We start from the raw sequence: 18,124 nt of genomic DNA on the forward strand, positions 1-18,124 counted from the left end.
GTCAAGTGCTTTCTCTGAGTCTGTTGAGATGATCATCTCAATAAAAGCTTTGTCCTTTCTCCTGCTAATATGGAATGGACACTTTTTCTACTAGGGAGCCAACTGCCCAGGTCTGAGCCCCCCCCCCCCCCCCCGCCCCAGCTACACCACATACTCACTGTGTAACTCTGGGCAGGGAGCTTCGCCTCTCCGTGCCCCATTTTCCTCTTCTGTAAAATGGGAGTGACAGTACTTTCTCGTGGCGTTCTTGTGAAGGGGCTTGAGTTGCTATGTAGACTGTGTTGTTTGGCACATATCAAGTGCAGTTTATTGAGAAGTTGGCTGTTGTCAGTGACATGTAGAAGTTTGGGTGGGCTGGGGTGGGAGGGGACGTTGACAGGGATATTGCAAGGCAAATCTAAAGGCCAGGCAGAGGCATCTGGGGAGTCTGGAAGCTCTTACAGGAGGTGGCCTTTTGGGCTCCAGGGATCTCTGAATCTTCCTGTGGGAGGGGGTGGGCCAGGGGGGCTCCGGGCTCCAGTCAAACCAGGTGAGCCCCTGTCTACTGCAGATTGAGGCCTTGAGTGTCGCATTCTGTTCGGGTTGGGCTGCAGGGGCTGTGCTTTTGCAGCAACAAGCTTTCCCACCCCGGCTCTGAGTCTAGGCTGGGGGTGCAGAAATGGGGCCTTATTTAGGTAGTGGCTTACAGCTGAGAGCCAGGACGCAGCCCCAATACGTCCCCACCCTGATTTTCCTGACTTCTCTTTTCCTGGCCTGCCCTTTGAACCTCTGTCATTGACCATCATGTGACTTGGGGCAGGCTGCCTGTTTTGGCCTCTGCCCACGGAGACACCACCACAGCAATTTGAGGATTAAAGGAGTTCTGTGTTTGGAAGGCCTGCAGCACTGTCTGCCAGGGCTCAGCAGACGCTGCCCCCAGACCACCCTCCCGTGGTCCCCAAGAAGTCCTGCAACCCCTGAAATCTGCCAACACCCGACAATTTTGCGCCAGTTTGGAGCCTGGGCTTGGGGCGGGGGTGGGGGGAAGGAGGGGCGGGTAGAAACATTTTTAACATGCCCTGTGTAATTCTTGGCATTCATTTTTATGAGCTATATGAGGCTGGATCTTAAACCTTGGTTTAATGTACTGACCTTAGCCAGCCAAGTAGCTAGAAGCTCCTGGAGACAAGCCACTTTGCTTGTTTACTTTTGGTTTGGTTTCCAAGTTGGGGGGGGGGCACCACCCCCGCACTAACGCTCGGCCTTTCCTGGCCTCTGTGCCCAGAAGTACAGGGTGGTCCCACCACCTCCTGAGGAGCTGCTGGCCTGGTCTGAGAAGGGGAGTAGACAAGAAGCAGTAATAACAAACCGGCAATGTAATTTAGCAATCAGTAGAGAGCATCAGAGCACCTTTGGTTATCCCACAAATAATCTGTCTTGGCCTAACTCAGGGCCTGGCACCAGGAGCGTCCGGACAAGCAGAGCAGACCCAGCATCCAGAGCTTTTCAGAGAAACCAAACGTGCCGAGAACCCACTGGATGGGCGCCCCTCTGAGCCCGGGGACTCAGGAAAGGCAGGGTGTGAGAAGCTGTTGGCGGGGGGGGCAAGACCGGGGCTGGAGTGTGTCTGCAGGAGGCTGGAGAAGGGTGGGGAGTGTGCTTGAGAAAGGGAGAGAGGGAGGGAGAGAGTCAGGAGGCCAGACCTGGCAGGCAGGTGGCTGATGAGATGTGTCCTTTAGGTAGCGAGAGGGTGAGGGCCCTTGTGTCCCCAGGCACAGGAACGCTTGTGTGGCCTTGGGCATGCACTTTAATCTCCCTGACGTCAGCTTCCTTCTCAAAGGATTATTTTGCAGACCTCAGAGGTGATGCATGCAAAGTCCTTTGCACGGTGCTAGGCATGTGCCAGGAGCTAAGCACGTGGCACCACTCTGCAGTCATTGTTAAGCCGATGAGGCACACGGTGGGAGAAGCCTCTATTGAACCAGAAGAATGCTCATAGTTTGTTGAGAGAAAATCTGGGCCGCAAAACAGGATCCTCTTGTAAAGTTCTGCGTGCATAAAATGTGTATACGCCTCAGGCTAAGAAGTTTGTTGTCATAGTCTTATCTGTGAACGCGTGTGGTTCTTTTTTTTTGAGTCAAGTTTTATACTCCTCACATACTGGTTTTGTAATTATGGAAACGTTAGGAAATGTAATTAAAGGGGCGCCTGGGAGGCCCAGTCGGTTGAGTGTCGGACTCTTGATTTAGGCTCAGGTCGTGATCCCAGGGTCATGGGATGGAGTCCTGAGTCCGGCTGTGTACTGGGGTGGAGCCTGCTTGGGATTCTCTCTCTCGCCCTCTGCCCCTCTCCCCTGCTCACATGCACAGATGCATGCATACTCCCTCTCAAATAAAAATTAAAAAAGAAAAAAGAAATGTAATTGAAGAATATGCTGCCGTTACTGTCAGTGTGTGTGTGTGTGTGTGTGTGCGCGCGCGCGCGTGCATGCGCACTTGCTGCGGACTTGGGGGTGTCTGCTCAGGAGAGCAGGGCTGTCGAGCGTGGCCCCGGGGAGGTGGCTCTGTCACAGGAAGTGGGCCCGGGGGCTAGTAGGCAGGCGTGCTGACGTGGGCTTCTTCGCCGTCCCCAGATGACAGGATCTGCTCGCCACCCTTCATGGAGCTCACCAGCCTGTGCGGAGACGACACCATGAGGCTCCTGGAGAAGAACGGCCTGGCATTCCCCTTCAGTGCGTACCACGCCCAGGCCCCGCTGGGCAGGCTGGCCGGGCCGCGGGCCGGGTGGGGATGGGGGGCTGTCTGTACTCCCTGGGGTGCGTGAAGGCCTTGGCCGCCAGGGAGGGCTTTGCAGCACTCAGCGGTCACGGGTCGTCAGGTGGTGTGGGCGGCGGGTGCTCTTTTGCCGGCCTGGCACTGTCTGTCCAGACGCCTGAGTGCAGATGCTGGCCGTTGTTGAGTCCGCGTGTCTGCTACCTGCCCCTCATCCCCACGGGCTGCTGGAGGGTCAAGAATTTCTCCCTGTGCCGCGAGTCAGGCTTTGTGGAGAATAACCTCACTGATTTCTCTCTGCTTTTCTCTCCCTGCTCCATAGTTTGCAAAACCAGAGTGGCTCATGGCACCAACTCTCATGAGGTGAGTGGAAGCTTTGACTGCCCTGTGTCCCCATCTCCCCCTATGCCCCCACCTTTGCAGCTCACAGTGTCTCTCTGGGAGCCCGCAGGGGTTTGTGTGCCAGATCTCACACCTGCTGCTCCAGCTCCCTGTCCTGCTCCTGGTTGTGGCTTTGTGCATGGTCTCCAGCTTCTCCCCGTGCCTGTCCTGTCCCCAGGGGCGGGATGGTGTGCCAGGGGTCTGCTTGCCCACTGTGAGCCCCAGCAAGTCACATCACGTCCCAGTTTGACCTGTCCGACTTTCCAACCTTTGGCTCATCAGTGTCGATCACTCCCTGGGGCACCTGCTCTGTGCCAGCCACTGCCCCAGGCCCCTCTGAGTGCTGCTCACTGGAGATGTGGTGTCCCTGCCAGCTGCTCACAGACCGGCTGGTCCTGCTGAATTTAGAAGGGAGTGGGGGAGGCAGCGGCATTCTACTTGCCAGTGTGTGGGGATTCCTCCAGCCTCTCTGTCATTCCTTTATTCCCCCGTGGGCATTCCCAGCCCCACTCAGTGCCCGGGGAAGAACGCACAGGATGTGCACCCTGCCCCGGGGGGTAGAGACCGAGTCCCAGAGACATAGCACCGGTGAGATATGGTGCAGGACCATAAGCAGAGGAGGCCTTCCGGGGGTAAGGGGAGCAGGTGGCCAGGCAGGGACTCCATTGGGTTGCCCTTGCTGTCTTTGGAACCACACTGGGACATTGTCCTCAAGGCTTCCCTCCACCCCCACCCCATCGTCTGCATTTCATTCCCTTATAGGCACAGCCCAGCCTGGGGGCCTTCCTGTTAGGCACCGGGGAGGGTGCACTGGGCCGTAGACTCAGCGCCCATCCTGAGGGCCCCGTGGGGAGAGTCTGACCCAGTCAGAAGTGCTCCCCGAGACCTTAGGATGAAACCTGGACAGTCCCCCAGCAGTGCCCGGAAGCAGAGTTCCGTGGTGGTCTTTCTCCCCGGCATATGTTTGTGGCGACACTTATATGCCTATAAATAGAAAGTGTCAGTGTGATATATGGTACATGGTGTGACGGAAGCTGCTGGGCCGAGGGTGTGCCTCTGCTCGTGGGAAGGAATGTGGGGGCAGCCCCTGGAAATCGCAGCCTGCTGCAGAGGTCAACCGCCTCGTAAGGCTGGTTGCCCTTGGGGAGCCATCCCTGCCTGGGCCTGCCTGGGCTCTGGGCCAGGGATGTGCTCCATGCCAGGCGCTGGGAGGGAGCCGGAATGCTTCAGAGCAGCCAGAGTCATGTCGCCAGAGCCCACATTCCCCTCGGCACCTGCCTGCCAGCCTTCCACCTGCCCCTTCTCACTAGCACCTGGTTCCTCTGTTGGTCAGTGCCTTGCAGTTTTCTGGATGGAAGGATGACTCTAATCATCATTAGTGTGATTAGACCATCCTGATGCAGAAAAGGTCAGCCTGCAGGGAAGAAACCACTTCTGTCTTCACAAGACAACTCTGAAATCTTGTGGACCTGGGAGAGGGTCTGGCTCTGGGTGCTGCCAGCGGTGGGACTTGGGGCAGATTACCCAGCCTCTCTGAGTGTCTGCACGTGGGGATGGCATAGCGGTCACGGGGGAATGAGGGAGTTGCCATACGTGCTGCTCTACACCTGTCGGGTGAGCTATTAGGGAACCAGCTGCTATGGAGCCTGCCGGGGCACGGGAGAAGCAGTGGGGGTTCCAGGTCCAAGTGAGTTCCCTCCTGCCAACGTATGGGGTCAGTGCCTTTGGGGGCAGCTTTCATCCCTCAGTCTTGCTGTCTGAGTCTGGCTCCAAAATGTACACATGGGTACCTCTCTGTCTTCGCCCCCCCCCCCACTTCTCCCAACCCACAGTGTGCTGTTTCAGGGAGGGGCTCCCCCAGATCGGGAACGGAGGAGCATCCAACATTGGGATCTGGAGACTCCCAGGGAGTCTGTGTGTGCTCTGGGCTGCCTGCCTCCTGGCAGGCTTCAACATCAGAGGGATGCCCCTTTGAGTGGGGTGCCTGAGCCTGGGCGTTGGGGAGCAAGGCTCTTCCCCTGTTTCACGGGGGCCTGGGGATGTTGGTTGCAGCAAGGATGGAGGACAGGTCTGTGGACGTAATTCGCTTTAAACAGAAAAGTGAGACTTTCTTTTTTTTTTTTTTTAATTTAAAAAAATGTTTATTTTTTTATTTTTGAGAGAGAGCACAGTGGGGGAGAGTTAGAGAGAAAGAGACAGGGAGACACAGAATCCAAAGCAAGGCTGGAGGCTCTGAGCTGTCAGCACAGAGCCCAATGCGAGGCCCAAACTCACAAACTGCAAGATCATGACCTGGGCCCAAGTCGGATGCTCAACCGTCTGAACCACCCAGGCGCCCCAAAAGTGAGACTTTCTGATTAGGGTCCGTCCTTACCTGTACTGAGGTCTACCTGAGCCCTCCCTCAGAATCCCAAGCTCAACTAAAGTCAACTAGTTTTGGCAAACCACTCTCTTTTTATTTCCTGTTCATAGAGCTGTTTGTTTTTTGTTTTGTTTTGTTTTTAAGCCAGTGCATGCACACTGATTTGCTTGGCAGTGAAATCATCATCCTCCCCCCCCCCCCCCACCTCTTTGTTAAACCACTAAGCCAGAAGCTCAAAGTGCCCCTGAAGCATCTATCCCATGGTAGTTATTGTTGCTGTTTTACAAGTGAGGAAAACGAGCTTAGGGCGAGTCCCCTGTCAGCCCTCATGCAGCCAGGTGCTGGAGCTAGGACTTAACCCCGTGTCTGGCTCGCCTAGCTCCCGGGCCGCCTGTGGGCTTTCTCTTCCTTGTCAGAAGGCTAAGGAGACGGTCGCTGCGGCACACGCATGCACTCACATGTGCACACATATGCACACAGATGCACACATTTTTTGTTTCTGCATGTGGCCTGCCTCTCCACTCCTGCCCTGCCCGGCTGAGCACCAGGAACGTTGGGGTGGTGCTCTGTGACAGTTGACGTCAGGGGTGGCTGCCAGTGCAGGCAGCCAGCTGTCCAGGCTCCGTCATTCCTGCCCATAGTCCTGGGCATCTGGTGGCTCCTTCCTGGGGCCTTTGGGCTGCAAGGGATTAGTCATGGTCCCGGCTCTGGCAGCTGAGCCAAAGCAGAGATTTTCTCCAGCTGTGCCTCTGCCCTCCCTACCTTCGTGGCCCTACCAGATCCTCTCAGTGGGGACCTTTGTCCCCACAGGCATCGGAGTCAGAGCAGCACGTTCCCATTTCTCAAGCATCCATGTGGTTCACTGAATGTGTGAGAGGCCAAGACTTCGTGCTGGGCAGACCCAGTCCTAGCCTGGGCTCCATCACTTTCCAACCAGCCACTGAGCTGCTCAGGGCCTCAGTTTCCCCATCTGTAAAAGGTGCATGATAACATGCCTTACACTCCCTGCCTCTCCTGGATCTTTGTGGAAGAATCTCTAAGGATGTCGTAAGGATTGAATAGTATACAACCGGGGGTCCCGTTCCCAGGATTACGGTGTGGAGTTGGGCAGTGCACAGCCAGCTCAACCCTATGTGGACAGCCTGACGGTACAGGATTTCCAAATCCCCACAGCAGGAGTGAATTGACCCCCAGGTGTTCATTCTCGAGTCTCACTCCCCTCATCCTGGCTTGAGATTCTTCCTGGGGAGTCCTCAGTTCACAGGGATGGTGGTTCTTGGTGCATCTGGGCAGGTGATGTGCCCCTGGGTAAGGCTGAGTAGGTGGTGGATTCTGACAGAGCTCTTGGCTCCCTGTTTCTATAGATGGCCATCGTGTTCAACCAGGAGGGCCTGAGTGCCATCCAGCCACCCTGTGTGGTCCAGAACTTCATCAACCACAACGCTGTTTTGTACAAGGTGTTTGTGGTGGGCGAGTCCTACACCGTGGTCCAGAGGCCCTCGCTGAAGAACTTCTCTGCCGGCACGTCAGGTAACCAGGCTTCCCGCTGTCGCAGGGGCCCGGCTGGGACAGGGCGTCGGCCGTCTGTCCTGCCGCACTTACCCTGCTACCCTGTGTTATTTTGGAGGGGGCAGGGATGATGTGATCTGAAGGGTGGAGGAGGTCTGCTCAGTAGTGAGAAGTCTTGGAGAACGAGGTAAAACCCCACTCCACCGGGTCATTGTAGGAGCTTCATCCTCCCGGACCACTGTAAGCTCCGGGACTCCTCCGAAAGCTCTCCGCGCCCAGGGCACTTCCTGGGGGCCCCACAGAGATGACACGCATGAGGAACATGCTGGAATGGGTGATTGGCCCTTGAGGGAAGTGAGGGTTTGGGAAAGGGCCCCTCTTATTTTTTGAAGGCCAGAGTGCTGACTGTTTTATCATGTCTTTTTTTTTTCCAAATGGGAAGGCCCAGTGTTACTTGCTGCTTCTGCGGCCACTGAGTGGATGTGTGCTCCGTTAGAGGTCACACAGGGTCCAGCACTTCCTAGTTGTGGGACCTCAGGCAGGTCCATGTGGGCACAGTCACCCCACCGTGTCCCCCCTTACAGGGGTGAGGACTGAGCGAGCATGTTTTGGATCCCAAGTGTCCCTCAGATGGTCACAGGGTGGTGGTGTTTTTAGGATGCTGCCATTATTTGGGGCATTTGAGGGGATCCTGTAAGGAGACTGAGGGGCTCCACAAGCTCAGTTTTATTAATTAATTAATTAATTATTTATTTAGGGAGAGCGAGTGCATGAGCAGGGGAGGGGCAGAGAGAGAGAGAGAGAGAGAGAGAGAGAGAGAGAGAGAGAGAGAATCCGAAGAGGCTCTGCACTGTCAGCACGGAGTCTGACACAGGGCTCGAACCCACAAACCACAAGATCATGACCTGAGCCGAAACCCAAGAACCTGACCCTTAACCGACTGAGCCACCCAGGCGCCCTGCTCAGCTTTTTTTTTTTTTTAGCTACTCTCCTGACACCAGCTGATCCTTGGCCCTTTCAGAAACTGACACTAAGATACGGATTTGCTGGTGTTGGGGCTGCTCAAAAGAATGTTCTAGTGGTTCTGAAGGCATCTCTAAGGCAAGTTCCAGAAACCTTTGGAGCAGAGTAACCGTGTCTTTGAAATAAGCACAGCTTTCTAAGGGATCCCTTGCAGGATATTTGATTGTCCTCATGTGCTGTGCTCAGACATGCCGTGCATTTATCTCTGCAAGGGAAACCCGCCATCACCAGATGCAGTGAAATACCGGGCCGTTCTGTCTCCATCTGAGTCAACAGATGTGTCTTCTTAAAGTCCCTCCTGCTGGGATTGCCTGTCACCATCCGTTCCTGGTGGCTTTAAGCCACTCCTCTTGAATAAAGTTCAGCTGTTCATCCCCAGGACAGCTTTTTTCTTCCCATTAACGCAACACAGAGAGCAGACACTTTGAAAATGTGTGCCCGTTTTCACTTCCTTTCTGGGTGCAAGCAGCCTTCCCAGCCAGGCGGGGGGCTCCAGGACTCAAGGCTGCATTGTCAGGGTTTGGGACATCCCCATAATCCCCCTGGTCCCAGCTCTCGCACACTGGGATGATGTAATGATCTGGGGGTGAGGGGACTAAGATCTGGAGGGGTCTTTTTGTATATGACTATATAGCAGCAGGAGGCATTCTTATAAATTGTGAGCTGGAAGAGACTATTTTTTTTTAATTATGTATTTTCTCTGATTTTTAAAAAGTACGTGCTTTAAGTCTGTGGAAAATATATTAAGAGTAGCATACCTTACATAGCCTCCTTTCTTTTTTTCTTTTTTTATTAAAAGAATTTTTTTTTTTAACATTTATTCACCTTTGAGGGACAGAGCACAAGCCGGGGAGAGAGAGGGAGGGAGACACAGAATCTGAAGCAGGCTCCGGGTTCTGAGCTGTCAGCACAGGACCCGACATGGGGCTCGAACCCACTAACTGCAATATCATGACCTGAGCCAAAGTCAGACACTTAACTGACTGAACCACCCAGGCGCCCCTCTTTTTTTTTTATTTTTACCCAAATCCCCTCTACCTGTAAGAAATTTACTGCCACGTTTCCTTCCTTTCCAGACAAAGGAAAGGAAGTTTTCTCCTTTTCCTCCCTGTTACAAAGTGCTGGGCCAGTTTCTGTCTCAGCCCTGGGAGCCGTTTGCAGCCAGGCACAGGCTCTGTGTCCTGTGTCTTGAGGATGAGGCTCCATGTTTCTGTGTCTTCTCATGACTGTGTTTCTTCTCATGACAGGTTGCCAGTTTTCCATAAAATGTAGGCTGGGGAGTAGGTAAACTCACAGAGCCAATGCAGGAATGTTTATTATGCTCAGGCAAGTTGAATAACTTTCAGCATGTCCGTCCATCCGTCCCAAAGCCGATTTCATGTCTGCGGTCTTCAGGGCATCGTGCCAGGGAGCCGGCGCGGGCTTTGTTCTCTTTATGTGCGTGTTCTTTCCAGATGAGAAGCATAACTCGACAGGGGTCCTTTAAGCTGGACCAGTTGAGCAGCGGGCTCTGGGGCTCTGGCCTCTTTCCAGCCCCCACACTGGCTTTCCGGTTTCCCTTGTCCAGTGTGGCCTACAGCTTCCCCATCCACGCAAGGAGCTGTGGGATTCTTCAGGACCTGGGGGGCGGGGAGCCAGGGACACTAGCCTTCCCTCCATAACGACCATGCTCTGTTGATTTTCAGGTGCACTTGTGGTTTTCCCTGTTAACGTCTCTGAAGTCAGGTGATTTTTAGAGCCAGGCATCTTCTAGTTGCTTCTGCTGGAGTGAAAGTCAGGTTCCTACTGAGAGGGTTGGTGTTGGCTTGTGTCAGCCACTAGGAACACGTATCCTATGCCTGTCGTTCACAGTTGGGGAGATTGCTCCCCTGTCTCTACCCAGTGCCAGGACCGAGATAGGCACGTCTCTGTGTTCCCCTTTTGTGCAGTGGATTTACTTTTGTTTCCTGTACTGTGTGGACTAGTGCCTTTATTTTACCCTTCTCCCTGGGCCTTTTTTCCCTTAGGGGTACATCAAAGAATGATATCACTTGCCACGTAGAGCTGGGGTCAGCAGACTTTTTCTGCAAAAGCCTAGATAGTAAATATTTCCAACTCTGTCATAATTATCTAATGCTGCCCTTGCGGCATGAAAGCAGCTGTAGACAATATGTCAGCACCTGGGCCTGGCTGTGTTCCAATAAAACTTTATTTACAAACGGCAGGTGACAGGCTAGCTTTGGCTTTCAGTCTCTGGTTTGCCGATCTGTCATCTAGAGCCTCTCTAGTGTAATGGATGCCGTATTTCCTTGAGCCTGCCATGTGCCCAGCCCTGTGCCTGGTAACTGATCCAGTAGGTGACTAGATAGTCAGCCAAGTATCCTGCCCTCATGTGTTTCTATTCTAGTGGGAGAACCCCCACATGCGGAAAGAAAGAATAAAAAGATGCATCGTGGCATAGATGAAGGGCTCCAGAGGAAACAGTGGGTCCTGGGACACCGCTGGGTGAGGGAGCCAGAGCTGGCCTCTCTGTGGAGCTGATACTTGTATGGGATCTAGAAGAAGATCTGGGCCCCCGTCTGCAGCACTGTGACGTGCCCCCCTCCCCAGAGACACACATGAAGAGTAAGCAAATAAAGCTGAAGAAAGTGTGGTCCGTGCTCATAACTGCTGAGTTACTGCAATATTTGGGGATTAAACCTGTCATTTACTCTGTTTTGAACCTGTTCTTCTTGTCTATACATCAAGGGCCGAAAGCACCCATATTCCCCTCATTGCCTTCCCGCCCCCATGGGGCGCTGGTAGTGGTTCGTTACTCAGACTGTGTGTCTCAGGACTGTTCCAGACACTGGGAGTGAGTGGATGGGGTCCCAAATCCAGAGTGGTCCTGTGATCGAAGTGTCAGGGCCCAGCCAGGTCCGTCTTTAGAGGAAGTGGGTATCTTAAAGCTCCCCAAGGAACTGGCATCGGAGGACACGTGACCCACTCTGACCTGTCTCAGCTTCCCAGTGTCCTGGGCCAGGGAGTGTCTGGAAGTTGCCCACACCCCCTCTGGCCGCTGTTCAGGCCACACACAGGTGGTACTTGAGCAGAGCCCCCCCCCCCCCCCGCCACTGTCATTGCTGAATAGTCCCCTGGCCTGAGCCCCCAGGTCAGAGTTAGCCCAGGAGGAGAAACAATCTCCTTGGAAAATGGTCCACGTTTTTTATTGGTGTCCCTTCCACAAGAAACTGTTGGGTGATGTGGTCTGTCCGGTCCAGTGAGTGCTGGGTGTGCCTTTCTGAGTGCCCAGCTTCTTCCCTTCCTGGCAGAGTTAAGCACCGTGGTGTTTCCTTGTGGCTCCTGCAGGCTTCCCAGCCTCCCTGAACTTGGCTGTGTCTACCTGCTCTGTGTGGCCCCCCTCCCCAGGCTTGCTCTGCTACCCTTGGGGACCCTCGGGGTGGGTGGGAGGCACCCTGAGCTTGGTGGGGTTGGGCCAGGCCGGGCTACAGGGCAAAAAGGTGGGCAGTGCCCGCAGAAGGCCAGAACACCTGTTGCAGCTGCTCGAGGCCCACTCTGTCCTCCGGCCCACAGGGCTTGCCACCCCTGAAGGCCCCCTCTTCTTGGCTCTCGGAGCCCAGGAGTAGAGATTGGTGGGGCTGCTTGGCACAAGTCCTGCAGGGTGTTTATTTTCCCCAGGCTCCTCCCCAGGACCGTCTCTCGTGCCCCCCGTCTGGACTGGCTCTGGTCGGAGCGGCGGGAGGACTGTCGGGCACACCGGGGCGGCAAGGGGCCTGTGTGCCCCACTAGCGGGAAGGATGCCAGGTACCTCTCAGCGCCTGCCTGCTTGGCCTCCGCCCGAATCACTTCCTCATGCATGATTGTTGCGGCGCCGTAATCCTGGAGCTGGTGGGGGTCGTTGGCAATCAGAGCGGGTGCCCCGCTGTGGCCTGGCCCCTGCACGCCATGGTGCTTCCACCAAGGCCCTTCCTGTCCTGCGCTTAGGGACCCAGGTCCCAGGGATGAGCAGTATGTCCTGAGGACGGGAGCCACAATGGCCCACTCTGGAAAGACTGAAGCAGAGGCTGCTGGGGCCACATAGCCCAGGACATCCCCATGCCATTCTTGGTGGGGGGCACGGGGCGGTGGAGCTCGTGGTTTTGTGATTCTTGCATTTGTGTGCCCATGCTTCCAAGTGCTCGAGAGAACGTGTGACCGACCGACCGACCGCACTCCAGGGGGTGGACAGACAAACCAGCTGCTTGTTGCTCTCATTATTCTTGGGATCAGCCTGCCCCTCTGGGTGCCCCAATGGGACTGAGGGTGTGATGGGCCATGGCCACGGGTCAGGGAAGTATGGGGTGGGAGGAGGTGAAGCGCATTTCGGGCGGGCTGTGCCGGCTTCCAAAGCCAAACAGATTACTCTGTATGCTTTCTTGGATGGATCCTGTAGCAGCCCGTGTTCTGATTTCCTATTTTTTCCCCCTAAATAGTTGGGGTACAGCAGAACCCTTTATATGTGAAACTCTCACGTGCCAAGTAGCAGCTTGGGCATTTCTCACGTGCTACCCTGAAAAGGAGTTCTCTGAGCAGATACCGGGAGGGGCTGGGAATACTGGATTCAATGGCATTTACTGGTCCTCCGACCTTGATTTTACTTGCCATTGACTTTGGGCCTTTGATATTCTGGTACACTGCATTTCCCGCTCACTCGGCCACCACTCCATCCCCTTTCTAGTGCCGTGTCCGTAAGACACATTAGACACACTTTGGGAATGGGGCCTTGGATGTGGGGGAAAACCAGATTTAAGATACCATAAGGTCGTAGCAGAGGTAGGCTCATTAAGGTCATTATTTTTGTATGGGAGGAAGGCTTGAAGCGGGAGCCCTGATCAGGCGTGTTTCCGTCCACGGGGCAGTGTCTTCTTGTCGTGGGGGCGCCCGGCTCACTGGGGCCCCGGGTTGGCTGCTGTTGGACGCTGAACCCTACGGCCACCGTGGCCGTGGCTGGGGTGGTGCTGCCCCCTGGTGTCAGGTGGTGGAGTCACCATCACTGCTTTAAGCTCACTCCGGCTCCTTCTTGTCTTTGCTTTTCAGACCGCGAGTCCATCTTCTTCAACAGCCACAACGTGTCAAAGCCGGAGTCTTCATCGGTCCTGACCGCGGTATGTTCCTTCTGCCGTGTTGGCCGTGTTCCCTCCCGAGCCTGGGTGTGCACAGCGTGCTGTCGGTGGTGAGGCCCAGGCCTGAGCTCCAGCAGAGCAGGGTGGAAGGACCTTCGTCTCCCTGCCAGGGGCCGGAGACCCCTTTGCTTTGCTTGCTTCATTCGGGCTTTCGTGCCCACACCCGTTTACCACTAGTTTCCTCCCAGTGGAAGCTTTTCTAACTCTTCTCCCAGAATGAGGACTCCCTCCCCTGACACATCCCCGCCCCATGTCACGGATATTGTGGAGACCTGCTGCCTTTTTCCTGATTTAAGAAAAGGGGTGGGAGGCGACACCATCTCGGCTTCCTTTTTCTTTCCTTGTCCACGTGAATCCAGTAAGCGTTGTCAAGGGCCTGCTGCTACTTCTGTGGGGGCAGGAGGCTCGCTCGGGGCGACCGTTCCGTGAACGTCACCGTGTGTCAGGAGCCATCCTAGATGCCGCAGGGCATCACAGCCAGGCCTGGACACAGCCTTGCGGGAGCAGGGCGGACAGCTCCATTTTCCTGAGCGGGGAGGCTAATGTTCGGCGAGGTTGAGGAACTTCTCCAAACTCACAGGACTGTTCACTCAGGGGCCAAGCTAGGGTATGACCCCGGATTGGTCTGATTCCAAAGCTGGGTCTTTGGGGAATTTAGGGCTTCTTATCACACTGGTATGTGCAAAGCAGTCTTTACCCAGAGCAGAGAGTTAGAAATTGCCATGGGGCAGCTTCTTAATGTTTATTTATTTTTGAGAGTGAGAGAGAGGGGGAAGGAGGGAGGGAAGGGGGGGGAGGGAGGGAGGGAGGAAGGGCAGAGGGAGAGGGAGCCACAGAATGTGAAGCAGGCTCCAGGCTCCGAGCTGTCAGCACAGAGCCTGCTGTGGGGCTCGAACCCACAAACCATGAGATCATGACCTGAGCTGAAGTCGGCCATGGGGCAGCTTCTGCCATCCCTCCCAAGTCCAGCAAGCCAGCGGCCTCTGCTGTCGCTTCCCCTGACCTTGGAGCCCTGTGCCTTATCTCCTGCTCCTGAGTCATGGCCGTCCCGGCTAATCTGGGAGGATCTGGCTGTGTCCTGGGATGTTCTCACCGACAACATCCACAGTAGGCCCCTGCCCCTGGGCCTCACACCCCTGATTCCTGTGTTGGGGACATGCACTTGCCTACTACCTCCTGCCCCCCTGCTCCAGGCCGCCCATTCGTTTCTTGTTTGTGTCTGGTTCCTCTGAGGAGCCGGCAGCGTGCAGAGGGTTTTACAGAGCATGGGTGTGGACAGGGACCTGGAGGGAGCACCAGTGTCCCTCCAGATGCTGATAGGCGTTCCCCAGGAACAAGTTCCATGTTTTCCAAGGAAGCTTAGAGAACAACCAGATTTTAAACAGAACCCCACAGCCCCTGTCTGTGCACTGTAAAAAGATGGAAAAAGCTGTTTTGTGCAAGAAAAGATTATCTGGTCTTCCAGCCCTCGGAGACTTTGGGCTGGTGCAGTTCCTCGGGGCTCGTTCCTGAAAGGCTCTCAGACCTTGTTTGGCTGGTGGCTCTGGGCGGGGGTGGCATTCCACGGACTTGTGGGAAGCTGTCCCTGCCAGTCCCAGTGTGGCTGTCATGGCCCCTGGGGCTGTTAATTGAGGCCAGAGGGTCCCAGGTAACCTTGGGTAATCACCTGTCTGTTGCTCGGCGTGTGTCTTCATCTGTGGGCTGGGAAAGCTTAGAGACACTTCTGAGCCTCCTCTCCACCTGTGCTCCACCATCACCTCTTTCCCCTCAGCTCGTGACTGCTCTTCAGGAAGGCCCCAGAAGTGACACCATGTGAAACTAGACAGGGGAATGACACTCAGCCATACCCTTCCTGTTCAAGACGCAAGCCCCTCCTGCACACCCACAGGCCAGCCTGACACAGTTCGACTCGACTCGCCTCCTAGCTTCCTCCCTCCCACCATCAGGGCCTCATGCAGGAAGCCTTGTCCTGGCCTTGAAGCCCTACCTCCTTCCCTGGCTGGAGGCCCCTGAGGGTGAACCCGACTCCCACACCCAACTTACAGGCCCCCAGACACTGCTACATAAGAGTGTGGACACTGACAAGATTGGCTGGCGTCACACCCAAGCTCTACAACATTTCGGCCGTGTGGCCTGGGAATCGCATTGCCGTCTCTCTGAGCCTCTGTTTCCCCATCCTGCCGCACAGGGCGGTCATGGGATTCGGGGAGTTACTGGATGCAGAGCGCCCAGACGTGCGCCGAAGTGTGCCGGAAGCACTCAGCCCACCATGCTGGGGGAGGAGGGTGATCGTGGTGATCCGGAGGACTACCCCTCACCTCCTCTGTTGCCTCCCCATTCCCCAGAACATCACTGTAGCCTTCGCACTTACAACCCAGGGGCAGGATTTCCGTGCCTTTATCTTGTCCTGGGATGGCTAGTTTAATGTAATCAAACAGCTTCTGGAGGATTTCTGAGATGCCTTGCTGAGCTGAGAAAGTGCTTTTGTAAACAGTGTGTTAATACGGTAGCCATACCCCACCCCCCTTGCTGGTGGACCTGTGCTGCAAGCCTTAAACCTTAGCTTCTCGGATCCTACGTCCGTGGTGCAGGTGTTTTTATTACCTCATTTATTGGAGTGAGAAAACAAGACCCAGAAGCGTACATTACGGCTCAGGGCGTGCGGGAGGGAATGGGCTGTGCCATGGTGTCTGCCTGGCTCCCTATGACCTGGGGAGGACCTGGGGCCACAGATCCCGTGGCTGAGCTGCCTCGATGCGCTGAGCCTCTGACTGGCAAAAGGGAGCACAAAATGGGGGATACCTGCCCAGGCTTGGGCGGGTGCTAAGTGACAAGGGCTTGTCACAGGCAGTCTGCCACTGGCCCCTTAGAAAGTATTTCCTCTGATAGCACACCAAGGCAGCAGGGTCATGGGTTTGAGGGGCCCCGCCGGTTGTGCAGAGCCCGCGGGCGTGGCTTCACAGGGGACTGCTGATGGTGCCCGCCGTGGGGTCCTCACTCGGGGCATGTGTGCAAGCTCCCCATCGGCCGTTGTAGCTACCTGTGCCAGGGTAAGGGCCATTTGTCCTTGGTGCCCAGGGCTCTGTCCCCAGCCCTCCTGACTCAGCTTCACTTTTTTTTTTTTTTAAATGGGGTGAAATTCACATAACATACAACATAGCCATTTTAAGGTAATAATTCAGTAACATTTTCTTCATTCGCCATGTTGTGCCTATCACCACCTCTGCCAAGTTCCGAGACATTTTCGTCACCTCAGAGGAAAACTCTGTACCTATGAAGCATTTCTGCCACCTTCCCTCTTCTTCCCAACCCCCACCACCACTAGTCTGCTTTTCATCTCCACAGACTTGCCTGTTGTGGACCTTTCGTGTTAACCTGTAAATATTAATGTGTAACCCATCGTGTTTGGCTTCTCACACTTTGCCTGACGTCTTCAGGGTTCACCCACGCCATACCATTGTATGGCTGAATAATGTTCCATTGTGTGGTAACACAGTTTGTTGATCCCACGTTTTGATGGGCACTTCGGTTGGTTTCCTTCCACCTTTGGCCGGTGCTCTGAACATTGGGTTACAACTACCTGTTTTCAGTCTTTTGGCTACATATACCCAGGAGTGGAAGTGCTGGTCACGTGGTAATTCTGTGTTAAAAGTTTTTTTTTTTTTTTTTTTTTTTTTTTTTAATTTTTTTTTTTTCAACGTTTATTTATTTTTGGGACAGAGAGAGACAGAGCATGAACGGGGGAGGGGCAGAGAGAGAGGGAGACACAGAATCGGAAACAGGCTCCAGGCTCTGAGCCATCAGCCCAGAGCCTGACGCGGGGCTCGAACTCACGGAGCGCGAGATCGTGACCTGGCTGAAGTCGGACGCTTAACCGACTGCGCCACCCAGGCGCCCCAGTGTTAAAAGTTTTTGATCCAGCATCAACTTTATTTCTGACGGACCACTCACCCTTCTTCCTCTTTGGCTTCTGAGCCCTGTAGCCCCCAGGACTCCAGTATTTATTGAGCACCTCCTGTAACCTTCTCCTGACTCAGAGGTCACACAGTGCTATCCCTGCTCTAGAATGCAAGGGTAGCACCTCCTCCCAGTGGGGCAGACACTGTTCCCACCTCATCAGGGACCTCCCCATGCAGAGGATAGGGACCTCGTTGGTCCTGTTTGAGCAAACTGAGGCACAGTGAGGCCGAGTACTTCACCCTAGGACCACAGAGCTAGAAAGTCACTGTCAGGATTCAAATCCATGTTCCCTCGATCCCACACACTTCTCAAGGTTCCCCTTCCTCTGTGGCCCTTCTAGGGGCCGAGCTTGAGCCCGTGAAAATCTGTGTGGCTGTCCCAGGCTGGCTGGGACGAGAGCAGAGGACGATTGGGCAGTCCTCCCAGCTTGTTACAGGGACTAGAGGGGTCACGCACACTGTATACTTCGTTCCTGCCCAACTGGTGGGACGTGGGAAGTGGCCGTGTGAGTGCAACTCACCAGGGGTCTGTCCTGCCTCCTTGCCTGACGGTAATGCTAAGCTTGGGGCACCTGAAGCAGGGTCTCTGTGTCTGGTGTGGCATTGCACCTCCCCACCGTGGCCTGATTTGACTTGCATGTGTGTATATGTTGGCAGCTGGACAAGATTGAGGGCGTGTTTGAGCGGCCGAGTGACGAGGTCATCCGGGAGCTGTCCCGGGCCCTTCGGCAGGCGCTGGGTGTGTCGCTGTTTGGGATCGACATCATCATCAATAACCAGACGGGGCAGCACGCTGTTATCGACATCAACGCCTTCCCAGGTGAGCGGTGGGGCCACCTTTATCCGTCCGTACACTGGTGTCCTTGGGTAATGGGGCGGGTGGGCCCGGCTGATCAGCTTCCTCCCTCCCTGCTGGTAGGGCCTGGGATAAATGTGGTCCCGCTAAGCCTCAGCCCCACCTGCAAAATGGGTTTATGGTATGTGGTGAAGTTGGCAAAC

General features: G+C 55.1%; 1 protein-coding gene across 6 annotated transcripts in view; it reads left to right on the top strand.

The window, feature by feature from the left end:
- Window positions 1-18,124, top strand: part of ITPK1 (inositol-tetrakisphosphate 1-kinase) — a 180,310-nt gene that overhangs the window by 155,622 nt on the left and 6,564 nt on the right. For 4 of the 6 annotated variants that reach the window (XM_086708958.1, XM_086708956.1, XM_086708955.1 and 1 more), the window contains 6 exons: window positions 2,612-2,710; window positions 3,073-3,113; window positions 6,858-7,023; window positions 11,683-11,808; window positions 13,081-13,148; window positions 17,783-17,945. In XM_086708958.1, the coding sequence (XP_086565084.1) occupies window positions 2,612-2,710; window positions 3,073-3,113; window positions 6,858-7,023; window positions 11,683-11,808; window positions 13,081-13,148; window positions 17,783-17,945 (663 nt within the window). The remainder of the gene's footprint in view (window positions 1-2,611; window positions 2,711-3,072; window positions 3,114-6,857; window positions 7,024-11,682; window positions 11,809-13,080; window positions 13,149-17,782; window positions 17,946-18,124) is intronic. The other 2 variants (XM_086708957.1, XM_086708954.1) reach the window with 1 other exon arrangement.

Source organism: Puma concolor, chromosome B3, assembly GCF_028749965.1.
Source record: "Puma concolor isolate L17-30 chromosome B3, mPumCon1.1.hap2, whole genome shotgun sequence".
Classification (NCBI taxonomy): domain Eukaryota; kingdom Metazoa; phylum Chordata; class Mammalia; order Carnivora; family Felidae; genus Puma; species Puma concolor.